At 36.1% G+C, this 18,595-nt stretch overlaps 1 protein-coding gene across 1 annotated transcript in view; it reads left to right on the top strand.

The window, feature by feature from the left end:
- The window catches only part of RANBP17 (RAN binding protein 17), a 164,821-nt gene that overhangs the window by 109,186 nt on the left and 37,040 nt on the right, over nt 1-18,595 (top strand). Inside the window, exons 20-22 of the mRNA XM_050905413.1 lie at nt 3,177-3,265; nt 9,498-9,605; nt 12,127-12,209. Of these exons, the coding sequence (XP_050761370.1) occupies nt 3,177-3,265; nt 9,498-9,605; nt 12,127-12,209 (280 nt within the window). The remainder of the gene's footprint in view (nt 1-3,176; nt 3,266-9,497; nt 9,606-12,126; nt 12,210-18,595) is intronic.

The following is an 18,595-nucleotide window of genomic DNA, read 5'->3' as shown; positions in this document are numbered from 1 at the left end:
ATTAAGAGTATGCTGTAAGGATGAAGACAGCCATCTTAATTCTAAAGACAAAGCGCAATGACCCTTCACCTTTTTTTTCCTTTGTTGTTATTATATAGTAGAATTATGAGGGTAATATTATAGCTGCACCCAGTAGTGCCACTATAGTTAAGGGTCTGTCAGACTTTCCATTACAAGCCCCGTTTTGGGGGTGGGTGGTGTGAGTAGTCTCGTCTGTTTTAAATTGCATTAGTCAGACACTTGGCACATGTTGGCAAGTCATAGGGTTTTTTCTGTGAATATTTAAATCTTCAACTCCTTTCCTTTGAAAAATCCATTGAAAAAATCTTCAGGACTTTGAAACAAAATACTTGAATTTATTTTTAAAATGGCTTTGTTTTAATTAATCTTAAGTAAACCTATCACTGACATTCAGGGAAGAATGTTTCAAAACTGAAACTTGAACAAAATTGTTTCATTAGCAAGAAAAGCAATGTGTAAACCCACATACTACTGACAAGCTCCTCTTGCTATGTTTCTTGTATTTACTGTTCTTCACTTCTCATCTTACTCGTTTTGCAGTTGCTGGTGGTGTTATTAACTGTCACTTTGCCCCAGAAATGGCTGGTGGTCAGTTGTGAATGAAGGAGTAGCTTCATGTATTCTTCAAATTCCTCTGTTAAGTTTGCAAGGCACTTGGAATCCCACAGGATGACAGACAAGAAGTAGATGTATAAGTGTATAATGTTGTTTGTCATTAATAATTTTATGCACATAAGTGCTATTTGAAAACTCATAATGGGCTAAAACTAGACTGTCTTGGGATTTTAGGGTTTGGGGGGAGTTCTTACTAAATGTGACTTAAGCAAGCATGGAATTAAGGGTGATTTTTGCTCCTGTTAGAGTTTAAAGGTATTTTTACCAGTGACTTACATGGATCAGGATTTATTTCAGGGTTCTGTAGGCTATTATATAGGCTGTTCAGACATTGCCAACTGTAGGCAGCGTTATTTTGTAAAGTTGAGTTCCGATGGATAATATCTAAACCACTGAGTTTGCTGGGATTTTACAGGACAAGAATATTATGGTGCCTTATAGATTGAGGCCATTTATTAAGAATAGCGTGCTTAATGGTATGAGCTTTTTAATAACAATGCCTGCATTTAAAGAGTAGAAAACCAAGAAATGTAGTTTATGTAGTAGTTATTCTCCTTTCTTCAGGATTCAAGGTCAAATGGTGTCTGAAATTGCCTGGTGTTTGTGTAGGTTCCCAGAAATCTGGGACCATAGTTTAAAGAAAGTTGCGCATCTGCTTTTATTAATAGTTTTTAAAGTCTCACAACCAAACTGTTTCTTAAATATATTTGCAAAAGAGTGTTTTCTTACAACCAGTTGTTTTTATAACGACAGAATAAGCATGTTAGAGGAATATGGGTTTGGCTGGTGGTCTTTTTCTAATCCATGTTCTAGAGACCACAGTAAGATGGTGAGCTCTCTGAGCGCATCCTCAAACAAAGGCAAGTTCATGTCTTGCCAGGGGCTGTAGCTCCCCTTCTTCCCAGCTCCAGCCTTTCTTTGTGCAGTCTTGTCTCCTTTTTTGTGGCTAGAATGGGCAAAGGAACCAAAATCAATCTAAAAGATTTCCACTTCCTTGTATATATTCTTGCATCTCTGTATCCCTTCAGAAAGAAGTATAAAGTGTTGCTGCCGAGTTCTTTTAATACTTGACATTTTGGCCACCGTGTCTGCTAAACAGTTATTTTCTGTGTGGACAAAACAGCACACAAAGTATGAAAATACAGATGAATATAAAGATAAGTTACAATTTTATATTGCGTCTTCTCAGTATTGAACACTTCCTCTCTAGTGATTTCAGAGTCCCATTAAAGTTAATGAGAGTTGAGACTCTGAGCATCTTGCAAGTTCAGGCCATTTCAATGCACAACAGAAAGGAAATGCAAATATTAAAATACTGCTAGCAACCTCACCAGTGTTTTGTAGAAAACTCAATTTATCCTTGGATAAATATATGTGCGTGCCATCCAAGTCAGTTGGACTAATGAGTCTGTGTATGAAAAGTAGAAATTAGCCCTTGTGTAAGATTACATTTAGCAGTTTAACAAGGCATCAGCCATAATTTGCTCTTTATGTGATCAATTAAAATTAATATGTGTATCTTATCTTTTGTATTTCTCAACACTATAAATATTACAGTGTTAGCACCAAGTGGTACATTATTGAAAACTCTGGTTTTAAAGAGAGAACTCCTTGCTGGGTTTTTTTGCCATGGTTCTATGATTTTTTTTATTTTTTTTTTTGCCAGACACTGCAGTACTGTGGTCTTTTATTATGAAAAAAAAAAAAAGTACAAACCCCACCTGCAACACACGGATAAAATTTATTAAAACTACTTAATTGTTAAAAAAGAATATTTATGTCTAAGTAAATTGAAAAGTTTGTTTATATTGTTAAAATATTTTTCATTCACTAGTGTTTCTTATTGATGTCTATTAATTATCCTGAAAACATCCCTTTAGTAGGGGCTAATTATCTATGCATAAAATGTTGTCTGCATTTGAGCTGAAAGGATTCTGAAGCCGCACTTCAGTCATTAAAGGGAAAAAAAAGTGCATCTCAGAACTAATGTTAATACAGATGGAGATTTGCGTGGTCTTCTGTAAACAAAAAAAGTCACTTTTTGAAGAAACCTAACTTGGAAAATTACTTAAAACAAACAAACAAAAGATACATTGAAATAACAGTACAATGAGAATCTCAGTGCAACCTTAATTGTAGCTTGTTATGAGTATCAGTTAGTCTTACACCTCATTCAAAATATTACAAGCTTAAATTAACGTTTTATTGTTATTATTACTTTAAATATATTAATACAGGAAGCACTTTTAAACTTTAATACACAGTATTCATATATTATGCTTTAATTTGCATTATTCATTAGGATACCATATCGAATAATCAAAAGCATTTCCTAAGCATTTTGCTAGTGTTATCACTATAAAACTTGTGGAAACCTTGTTTGTTAAAAGAATCTTTGTGTTTTTTATAAAAAAAGATTTGAGCGAGACATTTAAACTGATGAATCAAAATCAGATATGTGGTCATTATTGGCTGATTATTACTCCATCTGCTCTGTGCTAACGTGAAAATCAATTACTGTGTCTCTTTCCCACTGACAGCGTATGTTGATCGGGCTGGCAAGGGATCTTCGAGGGATTGCCTTTGCACTAAACACAAAGACCAGCTACACCATGCTGTTTGACTGGATGTATCCTTATTACACTATGACAATACCAGCTCTGTGCACAGAGGGATACCAGGCCCCTTGCATTAGTTTAATCGTATGGCACAGTGGGGAAGAGGAAACAAAGCTAAATGAACTAATGTGTAATCAGCTAAAATTACAGCACAATGGCAACCATGCAGTTAACTGGGAAGGACCACAGAGAGGTCACTTTTTTGTTGTGTCACACTACTAATCTAGAAAACATATCCAAGTGGTTTTCTTCCCTTCGTAAGTCCCTAATGTTCCCATAAAAAAAAGCTGTGTCTTTAACTCCAAACACAATGTACCTACATTTGGTTTAACATCAAAAGTGCTTAAAAAATGCTATACAAGTGCTGTCTGGGGAGATTTCTCTCTCTGGTATGAATCATGTCTTTAATTTAGTCAGTTACTTTCTATTTATGTCAACTCTATTAATATCGCAACACCTACAGTCATCTTGATCCAGAAGAAAATGGACATCTGAAAACAAAATCAAAATCTTCAGATTGTAGTTTTCTTCCGTAAGCAATGATAATGGAACTCTATTTACTTTAAATATTGTATACATTTTTATGCCAACAAATACAATAATACTCATGGGTATTTTCTTAATACTATAGAGAAATGTTTTGTGTTTTTATAAAAACAGTAGCTGTAATTCTCTCTTCAGGCACGCAGTCATATTAGTAACAAACTGATGAAATATATGGTGAAGTAACTATGAAAATATTTGTTTTATAATTTAGATCTCACAAAGCTATGGAAGTTAATTATGTATTTGTTTATTTTATGGACAGAAAAAAATAACATTCAAGTACAATTACATGCTTTACTAGAAATCAAGCTTTTAAAAATATTTTTATTTTAAGTAAATAATGAAACCCTACTGTTCACTAATAATCTTTCTGGTTAAGAAAGAGGAATGCATCAATATAGAATTGCAACTAGGAAATTAGCCTTTCAGGACTGAAAGGCTGTGCAGCAGAGCCTGGTATGATCTGATAGACGTCCTTGTGTGGTGGGTAGTAGGATCCTGATGACCATTCATATAAACCCTATTTAAGACCTTCGCAAGCCTGCAGTGATTCTGTCTGTGTGCAGGCTCAGCTTGCAGAAAGTAAGTCCAAAACGTAAAGCAGTGTAATCTTTATTTGTCTTAAAATCAGTGGAAAGCATCCCTTAATTTCCGTTTTAGAGGACTGGAGGAAAAAACAAAACAACAAACTACTGAAGCCAGACTGTGAATTAGCATCTCATTTTCTACTGGGCACCATTGGGTACATTTAACTTCGTTAGTACTGTTTGTGCTTTTGTTACCCTAAAACTTAATAATAAAATCAGGAAGATGTGTAAAAGCAGACCAGTGCTGCTTCCATTTCAAATTCTTTTTACTTTGTTTTTCCTAGTACAGCATGAGTATCATGCTCTTCTCCTGTGCAGAACTGCAAATATCCAGTTGTAGGAGGAGGGATAACAGAGACTTGCCTCCTCCCCATTGGAAAGAAATGGATTCATCCATGGAGGTGGTTTTTTATACAAGGATCCAGGATACGTAATCCTGGACCCTTTCCTGATTTATTTTTTAATTAATTTATTCCTTCCAGTTTATGAATTAAGTTCATTTCAAATAAATAAAAAGAGCCTCCAACTTTTGGATTTCATTATTCTGTATTAACAATAAAAATAGATTAACATGTAGCTTTGTGTGGAATTCAAAGCTCAGGCCTTCTCAGTTTCTTTTTCCTTGCACAGGTTCAAAATTTTTTTTCTTCCTCACCTTTGGCTGTAAAAGATAAGTGCATGCTTCTGTTCAGTGGATTTCACCTCATTTGGCTGAGTCCAGCTTCATCCAGGTATTGATCCGAAGCATTATAGCAGAATAAGCTGCTATTATCACAACTCTTATTTACTGTATGTAAAGACAGAAAGGTACATGGGAGGAGAAGGGAGGGTCAGGTGCCAATTTTATCATATAAAGTTTACATATCCTTTGATAAACATATTTCTTTTGTAGTTTCAATTATATCATCAGAAAATCGTTTTAATACCAAAGAAAAGCTGTTTTTCAAACAGTTTATTCTGTTATGTTTGAAACTGTAGTATTTCAGTATTGAAGATGGCAAATACAGACTATTAGCCAAAATAAATCTGATTTACTTGCCTTTGTTCGATAAATAAACAATACAAAAGAGGCAAGGGATAAAAGGCTAAGCTTTTAATATACCATAAGATGATGTTTATTCTGTATTGAAGACTATCAGAAATAGTCACTTGCAGATCGTTGGTAGAAGAATGTATTGATGAATTTTTCAAGTGATTGCAGGAGATATTTTGGGTCTAAGCCCTGTCTGTAACAAACCAAATTGCACTCAGTAATCTCTCACCTGAGAGATTCTTCTCTTTTTTTCTGATCGCAATGTTTAGGATTTAAGTTTTGTCCAGTAGATGGCAAAAATGAGCAGAAATAATTTCTTTTAAGTCCTTTTGGTCCAGGGAGGGGAGGGGGGGGGAGGCACGGGGGACACCGTTGTATCTTGTATTTTACTGTTATGATTGAGTTATTAGGATCATGATTTAGAGGTGAATCGTCAGGTATGCTGAAGCTGCGCTAGATTGCCAAATAGGGCTGTTTTGTAGCAGGCTTGCTTATACTAATTGAGTTTCTCTAGCAAATCAGGCTCCTTGGAAAAAGGCCAAAGGCTTTTCATAATTGTATTGACAAGAAAATGAATATGATAAATGGTGTTCATTCAGCTGAGACAAGATTTATAGTTTTCCTCTGGCAAGGGATGAAGAGAAAATACTTATAATAATAGTAAAATTTGTTTTAAAGTTGTATTAGGTGATCTCTCAAAAGACTTCATTAAAATATTTCCAAATATTTTAAGCAGCTTCAGGTGTTAAGTATAGCATCTTCCCAAAGTATCCGGTAATGAAAGATGAAGAAAAACATCAGACAAACAAACAAAACAAAACAAAAAACCCAAAACCCTGGATATGAAAGTCATTTATTCTTCCTGAAATATTGATATGTCAAGCTGTCAATGACGATTCCAGTACCACAGCTTTGGAAAGTTTATTTGCCTTTTGTATTCGTAACATGTGGTCTCTGTAATTTGTAGGTCAGTCCTGAACATGCAGGTGTGGCCTGAAAAAACCTGTATACCGATTTGAGTAGAATCAAAACCTGTTTTTCTTAATGGTGATGATTCTCCTTACATATTGCATTCTGCTATTTACTTCAAGACTGCCTGGATAAGATGTTGAATGGTTAATCTGTTTTCTTCCATACTAATACCAGACTGTAGTCTAAGGTCCTTGGTCTTGCAGTCAGATACGTCCATGGAGATTCAATTGTGAGTTCAGGGTAATATCCACTTTTTTGTTACTTTCATTTAGTGTTTCTTACAGTTAAGTGGTAACCCATAGGCAATTTTTCCTGTGTTCCTCCCAGTTGATTCTCAGTATTTAATGACTTCTGTTGTCTGTAAAAGAAAAAGGTTGCAATAAGAAAATAGGTTGCAAGAATTAAATTATTAGGTTGACTCAGAGTTGCAGTCAGCTAAATAGCACACGATGTATATACGTGAGTGCCTGAAATTGTCTGCCCATGTAAAAATATCGATGTGTATAGATACATAGATCACTATAGAAAAGTGATCTGCCATTGAGATGTTTTATCTAGTGGTCATTTAAAAGTTCCAGTTGACCTAGATATTTGCATGTCTGGTCGTATGCTGCTTCAGATGTGGATCACTAGAACAAGCAGAACAATCTTCTCACCAAACTACCATTGTTACATATTTATCCAAATTCGTATCATATTTCTTAACAAAATAAAACCGCCTGCAGCAATAAGATGGCTTGTTCAAAATGATTCTATTTTTGGAGAACTAAATTTTTAAGTTTATATGTTTTAAGGATTCAGGATTAGGTACAAACTTGAAAAAGCCCAACAAACAGCTGTAGAGACTGAAGTTTCCCAGTCACAAGAGAAGCGGAGAACGCATTTTCTGATGAAACAAGGCTACCTGATTGGTAATCTGTTTGTAATAGCTGTTATTGCCAGCTGCATTGATTCAAACCTCAGTATCATTTTTTGCAGTTTGAATTCCTTTGAGCTTGAACTGACTGGTCAGGTTAAGTTCATGACTTAGCCAGATTCCTTGAAGCTTGTGGTTAAAAACACTTAAAAATAATATTCTGGTTAAAACCAATTTATTCCACTTTATTGGATTTATAAAAGAAATAATAAATTGCCAAAGCCTTTCTGTTGACCCTAGCTCTTATAAAATTTGACTGTAGTTTCCAGTCTTCCCTTGTCAATGAATATGGACTCAATGCTTAAGTTTTTGAATTAAGATAGCTAATCATATTGGATGTATTAGCAGCCTTTGGTACTGCTGACTTACATTTTGGTTGTAGGGTTTGGCTGTCAAGTTACTCTCTCCACCGTGAAATCTGAAAAGGCAATTGTTTTCTACCCCATGAAATTCCACAATGGGGCTTTGCAGCATTGCACCATCTCCCTTTTGTGTACATGGGGCTACTAGGAAGGCTAAGGAAGAGGCATGACTTAGGCGAATTAATAGCACAGCTTAGTTCTGTACCTTGCATGACATCTGCTGCATCTTGAGAATATTGACCGTCCTCTATGGAGAGTGAGCTGGATGGGAAGTCCACCTCAGAAAAAATGGAACTGGCATTAGTGAATTTTTGAAGGTATGAGATGGCATGGATCATCTATGCCCTTTGAGGGTATTTTAGGTAAGTGAGATTTGAATTTAAATCCCAGTTTATTACTGTATAACTCTCCATGGTATGTTTAACTCTAGTTTGTTTGATTTAAAATGTAAAGAACCCCATAAAGGAGCGAGAAGCAAGGTCTAAAAGTATATTTCACATGTCAGCCTCTTCCGCTATATATAGTTTATGCCTGCAGTGCCTCAAGCAGCTGGCAGCAAAAATGCACAAGTCTTTAGATGCCTCAGACAGACAGCAGTAGCCAGAATGCCTTCCATCTGTCTGCACAGCGCTGTCATTCATCAGTAGTGCTATGTCTGACGGCTTTAGCCTCCACTAGAAGAACTATATCAAACTGAGACATGACTGTGTCTACGTATCCTAGAAGCATGTAAACCTTTCTGTATTTTAGACTTCTATTTCACAATCCCATGTTGAGTGCTTGGCCTGTATTCTACTTTGTAAGATTAACAATAGTTGCCTTTATTGTCTGAATAGGCAATAGCATTTTCCTGAGAATAGTCACTATTTCTCATGTGGTTAAATAAAGCAGGATTATATGATATGAAACAAAGTTAAAAATTAAAAGTAAGTTTATTATTAAACAAAACCATTGACTAGATTAGCTAGATCGTGTTTTAGTAGCAAATTATATAGTTAAAATCTCTTGGTTCAATATAAAAAACTGTTTGATTCTTTGCCAGTCAAGCTGTGCTACCTCATTTCCATTTACCAGTCTGCATTCTTATCCAAATAAACTCTTTTTTTCAGCATGTTGGGAAAACTAGGGGTCAGCTTTGTATCAAATCGTTGCATGAAATATTTTGATACAGTCAGTAACTCGTAAGGGTTTTTTTAAGTTACATTGCAGAGTCTACTAAACTTTTTTTTTTCTGTATTGCATTCTTTGAAATCCTGCTTTAAAAGAATGGATGTCTCTTGGGTGCTGATGAGCAAACAGCTCTCCTGAAGGAGTTCTTAGAAATCTAACTTTGCTGGTCTCCCCCACACAGTTTGGCTGAATTCTTTTTTTGAATGCGCTGGAAGCAACTTCATGCAATCAAATTGTTCCCAACCATTTATATAGCAAATATAATATATATGAGGTGGCACTGAAATTTGGGGCCAGGATTTGCTATTATGTAAATTTGTGTTGTTTTTAAATTAAATTGCCATTTGTGACTTATGCCATTCATTAAAAATCCAAGCTCATTTTCTGTTAGCTTCACATATACAAACTGCTTTCCTTTTCCTTCATTACAGCTCTGGTATATTAACTGTTTCCCATTTAATCATTAATGTTTCCAAAGGATTTAGTCTTCTAAGCAGAGACTTGCTTAAATTTATAGGTTCTGGCAGTGCCTCTGTCAGAATGAGCTGCTAAGGTCTATATCTGGCCCACCCACCTAATGGTGTAGTAGAGTTTTAAGGGAAGTTGTTTTGCAAGATGTTATTTTATCAGTATACTCTTTAACTCAGTTTGGTGAAGATACCCTGCATACATTTCTGTTCTGCAAAGAGCTATTGAGCTGTGGTACTGTGAACCTGCATGTACAACCCCTATCTTGAAGCTGATGGCAGAATTCATGCAAAACAGGTAAGAAGCATGTGAAAATTAGATAAGTCATGAATACTGCAATGGTATGCGTTCTGTGTTCCATCTTTCTATGTTTTGCTTATCCTCATGATGTCTGACGTTGACTTTGAGACTGCTACTTCTGTATTTTGGAACAAAATTCGCAAGCAGAACTCAGCTTTTGGTGTCATTGTATTGTTTTACCAAAATGGTAGGTGTTACAAAATCAGCTGGTAAGGATTAATTACAGGAATACATATGAGAGACTACTGTGATTTTATATTCAATGTTAGTGGAAGTGTATGCTAGTGTATTTAACGAGGGATAAATACTGACTCTATAATTAAATATCGGAAAATTGTTAGCTCTCAAGATTTGCTGCAGGCTGAATTTTTGCCTTAAGCCAAGCAGCATACATATGTGACTGTAAAACCACAACTCCCTTCACAGTTTCTTTTGCAACTCAACTCTTCCAGCCAAAATAGGAAGGAATGGTATCTAATACAGCAATATTTATAATCAGCATGTAGGTAACTTCTCCCACACCTAAAATCTTCTCTGTGGGCTAACCATAGAGGCCTCAGAATGATTCTGGGAGGTGGTTTCAATACTTGACATTGCAGTAGTTAGAATGAAATTCCTGTTTTACCACAAGTAACAGAACAATTTATTTGGGGAAATTATCATTACACTTGGAAATATTTAGTGTACTGCCCAAAGGAAAAAAAGATTTTTAAATGAAAAATTGATAGTTAAAGTCTCTGTGCTGAGTATCTTAATGACCAAAGTAATTAGAGTTTTCAGCAGAGAAGTATGTGTTCTCATCATTTCTCATTTTGCCTTGCAAATCAAACTTACAAGGAAAAAAGTTGAAATATTTGAAATTTGAAAAAAAAAATTTATTTGAATCTAGTGACAGGAAATTGGTGCCTTAAAGTTCAGACCTGGCTAGTGTGTATGATGTGCACTTAATCCCTGAATGGCTACACAAGCCTTAAGGCAGAGTTCCCTGTTTCTTGTTTGTGTTGACTTGCTTGCTGTGACTCCCTCTTTGGTTTGTGTAGACTAAATATGTCTTTCATCATGGTAGTAGTATAATAAATTGCTGGAAAAGTTTAACCTATTTTTGTTCATGATGCAATGCACGAGCAGTATACGCTAATAGTGCTGCAACTTATTTCAAGAAGATTGTTAAAGCATAGACAAAGAATTCTAATAACGGTAAACAAAAGCAAAGAGGAACTGGAACAGTAAGTCTTGTGCAAAAGACAGCTCTTCAAACTACTTCCCATATTCATGTTATTCTTCTACCTATTGCTATGCAGAAAATCTGCCTTGTTCCCTTTAGAGAACATCATCTGGGATGGCTTTTTTTTTCGTGAGTTGTGTACTGCATTAGCTTTTACAGGTTAGAATGCATTATAGAGTATACTTTGACATGGTTAAAATATGTTACAGAATATCAGATTGTGCGTTATGCCACTCTGATGTTGAGATGATGTGCTGGTCTTGGTTTTTTTGTCTCTGCCAGCCATTATCATTTTCTGCATATGGAATACACAAACGTTTTATACAAGGCACGTTTTATTCATTTATAAACACCCAGATTTACTCCGGAGTTACAAAGGACCCTGCAAACAGGGACTCAGACAACAAAAAATGGGACTTGCAGCAAAGAAAGATACCTACTGCTGTCTCTGATAGGGGTGATACAAGGACTCCATGTTTCGACAAAAGTGAATGACTACCAAATAGGTCAGCCAGGGGATACTCTGGTTTACATCACTCAGTGATGACTCCTTTCCCTTTCAGTCCAAATAAACACTAAGGGTAAGTTTTGCTAAAGTTATTTAGAAGCTTTAGACCTGTATTCAAAATTAACTTTTAAGTACTTAATGGTTTTCACTTAGGCCTAAACTAGGACTCGGGCTTCTTTATCACAAAGACAGATTGGAAAGATGCAACAGGGGCTTTGGCAAGGACTGTTGTGTTTCCAGATTGGGAACAAAGTGGTTCTTGTTGGCTTTGGTTATACATGTGCATGAGGGAAGACAACATGGTGCCATCTTCTTCAGGTCTGAATGTTCATAAAAAGCATGTGTTACAATTTACGCTCGGAGAACTGGCTTGTGATCACCACAGATTTTATGTAGCAGAATAACCAGTGGGGATTAGTTTATTTTTAAAAGCTGTACAGATGCAGAAGGAGCGTAAAAGTTAGCCTAACCGCTCAGATTATGGAACCTTTGTAGCATTCTTCTAAACTGTATAGGGGCACAAGATGTTCACCGGTCACCAAAAGCTGTGTATGTATTGTCTGGTCACCTTTTCTGGTTAAAATTGTTTTGTCTTTTGTCATAGGATTGGTTCTTTGGCAACATATGGAGATAACTAGAGTGCATATCATTGGACTGAAAGCTAGAATTAGTTTATCAAATAATTGTACTTTGTAATCAGCAAATGTTTTTTTTGTTTTAGGAATGAATCCATTGCAGTTTTCTGCTTCGATGACCATCTGAATATTTTTGCTGTTATTTTTTAGATCGCAACGTTTAAATTTTGATGTGTCATCTCCAAATGGAATTCTTCTCTTCAGAGAAGCTAGTAAAATGATTTGTACCTATGGTAGGTATTCATTAATGTTTCCTCTGCAGTGTAATTCTTTGCCTGTCTTGTGATGTAAAAATCCTGTTAGTTCATATTGCTGAGCACTGATGGATTTGTGGAATACATAGCAGGACTGTAATGTGCTACAGCCAGTATCATCCCTTTGTAAAGTGCGGAGCTTACGTGGCATACCTTTGGAGCTCATTTACTTCCATAGATCAGGGTTCATTCATGTAGCATTGTTGCTTATATCACTTTTTTAACTTGAATGCCTGTCTTCTAGCAACTGTAAATGTATTTCAGCGAAGATACAAATACTCATGAGGTGTTTGATCTAGGCTACTGATTGATAGGTGTGGGTTGATTTTATGTATTCAAATTATATTCCAGCAGTTCCAAAACATAATAGGACCATAACAGCTTTACCCTAGAGCACTGTTAAAAGTGTTTATAATAAGTTGCTCCATTTTACTACTCCCACTCATGCATGCAACTGCAACAGGTCTTTGACACCAGCAGTTTGTATTACACTCCAGCTAACTTTGTAGCTTACAATTTTGCTTTCTAAGTATTTTGAAAGAAACATTACCAAGTTTTTGTAGAGCAACCTCATTTGTAGTTTGTGTAAACAGGAAGAGCCATAAATGTCCTGTTTCTTTTAAAGGCAGAAAATTGGTGCATCAAATTTGCTTTTACTGCATTCAAGTTGCTTTTTGGGTCTGGAAACTGTGTGTTACATGGCTGCCTGCATAAAAAAACTTCAAATGTAATTTTGCATTTGATCTGTAGGGCATGGAAACAGTATTGCAGACTGCATAAAGCATTTACTTATGACAGAAAAAATTACACCCAAGTAACTCTCACTCCTTGCAAAATCATTTTTCTGTTTCTTTTTCAAATATACCATGTAGTAAGCTAGCACATTTTTTCAGCTAAGTAAATTTTTTAGAACGATTAAGTAAAATAAAAATGAGGTTTTCCATGTATGAAGAGATAAAAGGTAAACTTTTAGATTTTACTACTCAATTTCTGTTAGCCTTTGTACTTAATTGCTGTAAGCTTTCTTTTGATGATTTAAAAAAAAAAATCAAGTGAAATCATGATGCTGCTTCAACCCTACTTGTCTTACAGTACCTGATCCCATTGCAGTTATATTTTCCTTTTTAATTTTTTTTTTTTATTTCAATCAGCCTTTACCATCCTTTCTGCACTTATGAAAAACATACCATATTATTGGGCAGCCATTCAGCTCAGTTGTTGGCATCAAGTTTCTAAACGTTGCTGAGTAAACCACACTAGTTGGTTTCAACCTGCTTCATTCCCAATTTCATGCCTAAAAAACACTTTGTAAAGAAACCTTTTGCTTTCAGGTGCAGCTTTTATGGTGCGTTCATAAAATTCTCAGCCCTAAAGTATTGGTAGCTCTTGCACCTAAGGACCAGACAACGTTTTCTGGCTCATGCTTAGAATTTAATTATTCAACGTAAAAGGAAATTTCAGGACAGTGCAGATTGAAGACTTAAAACTAAGCAGTGGAGCCATAGAGCCTGTTGAAGCCTGTGTCCAAACACCTGTTGCCCTCTCTGTTAAATTATGTGAAGGATACTTAGGGATGTGTGGCATCTCTCTGGAGATGTGTGCCATAGAAAGAAGTGAAATGACCACAAGAGCTTTCTCTCACGCTTCTCTTTCATGTCTTTCATAACTGTTTTCCTGTGGAAGGATGACATTTTACTCAACACAGGTTTTAAGAGGAGAACTGTTCTTAATGTCCTCCAAAAGAAAAATTTAAAATCACCTATCAATTAAAAGTGGAGGAAAGACGTAGATGTGGGAGAAAGCCTCCACTCAATATATGTATGGTTTTTTCTTTTTTTTCATTTTGCTTTTAAAACACATTCATATTATCATCAGTGTTTGAAAGGGTCCCATCAGTGATCTTTCCACTACTTAGGTGTGACATTTAGAGGAATTGTTTAGGTTTTCTTTTCTTTGAGGGATTGCCAATACTTATTCCAGGACTGGACTCACTGCAAAGTCACCATGAAAGACCTCCCAGTGCAGTCGGCTGAATTGGCCACTTGGAGCAGAGATTTCAAATAATCCAGCTGGCTCTGCGCTGGCACACACAGATGGGCAGCACTGGCCTGGCCACCACCGTGGCTCAGCTGTGGGCACTGTAATAAACGTCCTAGATTAGCACTGTTTCAAACTGCTACAGCTATTTCTGAAGTGGTCACTGGCTTACAGTCTGGGAAGGTTTTACTGCCCACTATAAGTATTTCCAGATACTACAGTTAATCAGCTTTGAATAATTGCTGTTAACATTTTTAGCTTTTATCGCCAATTACTAGTTTATGAGATTTCCATTCCAGTGTACAGAAAGATATAACTCTTCTGGAAATGTGTTGTAAGGATTCATTACTTTACTTATGTATGATCTCTTGAACATACAAATTCCTATAAAAATACTGATATTAAGGGATTTCGCATTAATTTCAAATGCCTTCCTGAAAATCTTAATATGTAATAATTGTGCTTTTAAGGAAAATTTTAATCCATAATACTCTATGACTTTTTTAAAGTGTATTTGTTTTTTAAGCATATGTAATCTTGGCAGACATCTGGGGAAAAATAAACAAGTAAACCAAGTGATGATCGTGAAATTCACTTTGGTGTTCTTGAGCAATGTTTCCAGCCCCACATTCTGTAAAATTGTGTGATTCAGTTAGAAGAATGCATACATACATGCCTTCTAATCCTTGGGTTCAGTTTTCAAGTTTTCTGCTGTACCGTTACTGCAAGTAACTTAAAATTCTGAAAATAGTTGAGACTTTCACATTCAGCATGATTTTAGGGCTGAAGCATTAGAGAAAAAAACAGAAGACACACAGTAAATGTCAAGAGATGACAACAGACAGTATATGCTCATTTATCTTACCAAGTCAGCCAAACCTCTTGTATATGCGTGCGGCTTATAGTGAGCTCCTCAAAGTTGATCAAAAAGACACTTGAAACTCAAGATAGATTTGATTGAAATCTATACTATAATAATTGCCTTTTTACACTGAAACACAAAGTGATGACATGAGACAGAGGCAGAAAAATAGAAGCAAACATCTCCTTTCGTCACTCTGTCCTTGTGGGAAGATCCTTCCTTTCAGTCTCGGTTTCAGTTAATCCATTGACCGAGTGGGTTGCCATAAACTCTGCTCAGCCTCTTCTCATCCCTGAGAAGTTCTTCTTTCCGTCACCTGGAGACCTGGCTGTGTTTCCTCCTCTTGGCAATCCCTGTCTGAACACCAGGCTTCCAGCTCTGCTTCTTACCTCTCACCTCTCCTCCTTGCCGTGCCCTTGACAGTGAGAGTTTCTTTCCCATAGCTCAGCAGCTCTCCAGGGAAAGACTTGGTCCCTCTCCTGCAGACAGTGTAGCCTAGCCTGGTTGCTCCTCTTTCTTAGAAGAATATAACGTACAAACAATAAATGAAAATACAGCTTAATTGTATTGTACTTCCATTGGTAAGTGAAATTTAAATTTGTTTTAGAACAGGATTTTTCCTTCTTCTCTCTCACATGTAATGATATACAGAAAATGCTAGTAAAAGTGTTATTTTCAGAAATTTCACCTGCACTAAATTAAACATGAAAATTTCCAGTTATGACTTCGGTCCACTGCGAGTCTTCTTGCTATATAAACCTGTAAGTACATAAAAATGTGATCTGAAATACGTCTCTGTCCTGTCAACACTTAGACAAGGAATTAGTAACTGAAGCGAGGTGGCATCAGGTGATTCTTCTCACCAACATCAGAGCCCAGTGCACTGGTGATTATTGACATAATGTTGATTTTTCCTAAGTCTGGACTACCCTGATCAAAGCAGTTTTAGATAACACACAGATACTTTGCAAATATGGCCTTCTTCAGGTGATGAAAATAATCTAGAATTTATCTGTGGATTTGTTTTGTGTAAACCCTGTCCTGTTGTTTACATGGGAATAACTTTGAAACAAACATTTGATAACCTAGCATGTCGCTTTCTTTCCATCTTCAATTTTGCCAAAGTTTGTGATGTCCATTTATGTCCAAATGGTACCTCTATTTTCTCTCTGTATGCACTGTAAGATCTGTGCTTGGGCTAAAAATAAAAGGGGGAAGAAAAGGGTAGAACTGTGTTTCTGGGGTGTGAATGTATGTGAACGCTTGTGAGTATGGATGCTGAAATCTCTTTAAGTCTAGACTAAAGCATATACTCTTTTCTCCTCTAAACTGGCACATAGTGATTTCGTATGTTTGAGCGCAAAGCAGAAAAAAATCCAAAATGCCTATTTTTAAGATATGCTAAGCGTCTTCAGTTGTCAGTGAATAAAATTTAAAATATGAATTCTTTGTAGTTTTGAGAATTAGCACCTCAGCGAGTGTTTAATTCTGCTTAACAGATCCAGCTTTGTGATTAGGGCAGTACTGGTGTGTCCTGTCCTGCTCATTTATCACTGATACTGATTCAGTGCTGAAGACAATTCTAAGATGTCTTTACAAATGCTGTATGTTCAAAAGATGTAAAGCCTGGCATAGGATGCAAAAAGCACTTAGTCAATTATCCTTGTTAGGACTCTTCAGCTGCTTGGCAAGGGGTGTTGTGTCTTGTCCATTATGGCTAGAGCCAGTCTGACTGAGTGATAGAGTGATTTAAAATAAACAACTGCGAGGAGAAAATTGAAAGGAGTTGGAATAGTATAGTCCGCCATTCTTCATCCCCAATATATTTCACTTTTAATTCTGTATGTACAAATCTCCTTACTATGTGTTTTTGAACTCCCAGTTGTATAAGAATGATGTTTCAATGCATCTTGGGACTATCTGTTTTTGTTTTGTGGTTTCTTTACATTTTAGTAAACCTCTTCCCTTTCATTATAGGAGACTGACATAAAAATAATATTTTCAATATGCTGTTTTTATTTATCTACATTCTGTCATGATATACTTTGATGTAAGTGTTTAATTTTGCTTCAGCTTTCAGCTGTTGTAGCGGTTACTGCTCAAGGTCAGCGATGAGGTTAGCCACAGTAGCACAAAACAATTTCCTGTTCTCACAGCCCAGGTAGCATTTGGATGTGGATTAAATTTTACCACATTTTCCAGTAGCCAGACACAATTATTTCTAATGAGCTTTAAATTGCTTCCAGAACATGTATTTCAAAACTTAGTGTGGTAATCCATTCAGTGCCAGCAACTTTGTAAGATAACAGTTCTTCTTCAAAATTTTGGTTAAACTGATTCTTGCTGTATAACAGGTATTTCTAATCAGCAGCTTAGCTTAAAAGTGCTCACTGCTCTCGGTTGCCATTGGTCTGCTCTCCTGTCTTTTGTGATAGTGGTTCCAGAATATATTGCTCTTCATTACTGAGTCAGATTTCGTAATTGGTTTCTTTTGGCAAATTTATCTTGGCGCTATGCATGCTCATTGTGCTGATTTGAGAGGTTTTATGCATGTTTTGTTGTTGTGTAAGCTTTAAAAAAAGCAGTTTTTGAAGCTCGCTCTCATCTTTATGATTCATGTTTTCCTTTTTGTTTTGTATATATGGCCGCTTCTTTATACTGCCCTAGCATTCTGAATGCCTGGAAAGCATACATTCAAAACCATCTTTATGGCGCAGTGGTGAATAATAAAAATAGGAAAGGGGAAAAGGCAAAAAACACTTTTTCTCTATAAACGTGATAAATTTTCACAACCTTTGTTTAATCTCACCAAAGTCTTTTTTTACCTTCATCTAATTCACACATGTTAAAACATGATTTAGTTGTATTATTATACATAGCGCTTATTGGACTGAAATCTAGAACAAGCCCTGCTTCAATGAAACTCAGCCATAAGGAAATCATTTTTGTATTATAGCTTCTACTGTAAAAGCAATTAAGGAGGAGAACTGAAAGGGAAGCTGCCTGTCCTGACATGCTCCCGCATCTAGGAGGGAGTGAGGGAATGAGCTGTGCAAAGAGCTCTGGTGCATATTGCCTGTGGGATTCTGAGGCATGGTGATGTTATCTTCGGTCAGAGCATCCCACTCTGGTTTTTGCTGGCTTTGTATTCCCCTCTGCATACACACACTTTTTTCTTCCAGCTCCTTTCTTTATGTACTAAGGAGTCTTTCGGTAATGAAATGCTTAATTTGTCAGCCAAATTCAAGCCCTTATTTCCTATCTAGCAGGTTCACCCAATATCTTTAAAAATCCTTTTCTTATTCCTGTCAGAATCTTGTATCACCTCTGAGGCTCAGAGAGTTTATAATTTTTGTAAGTGACATTGCTGTCAAATGCAGGGCAAAAAGTTGTATTAAAGGAAATTATTGAGAATTTTGAAAGTCAGTATATTTTAAGATTGCATGATACAATTTCTCCCACATTA

Source organism: Gymnogyps californianus, chromosome 14 (genome assembly GCF_018139145.2).
Source record: "Gymnogyps californianus isolate 813 chromosome 14, ASM1813914v2, whole genome shotgun sequence".
NCBI lineage: Eukaryota > Metazoa > Chordata > Aves > Accipitriformes > Cathartidae > Gymnogyps > Gymnogyps californianus.
This window is presented reverse-complemented; position numbering and strand designations above follow the sequence as displayed.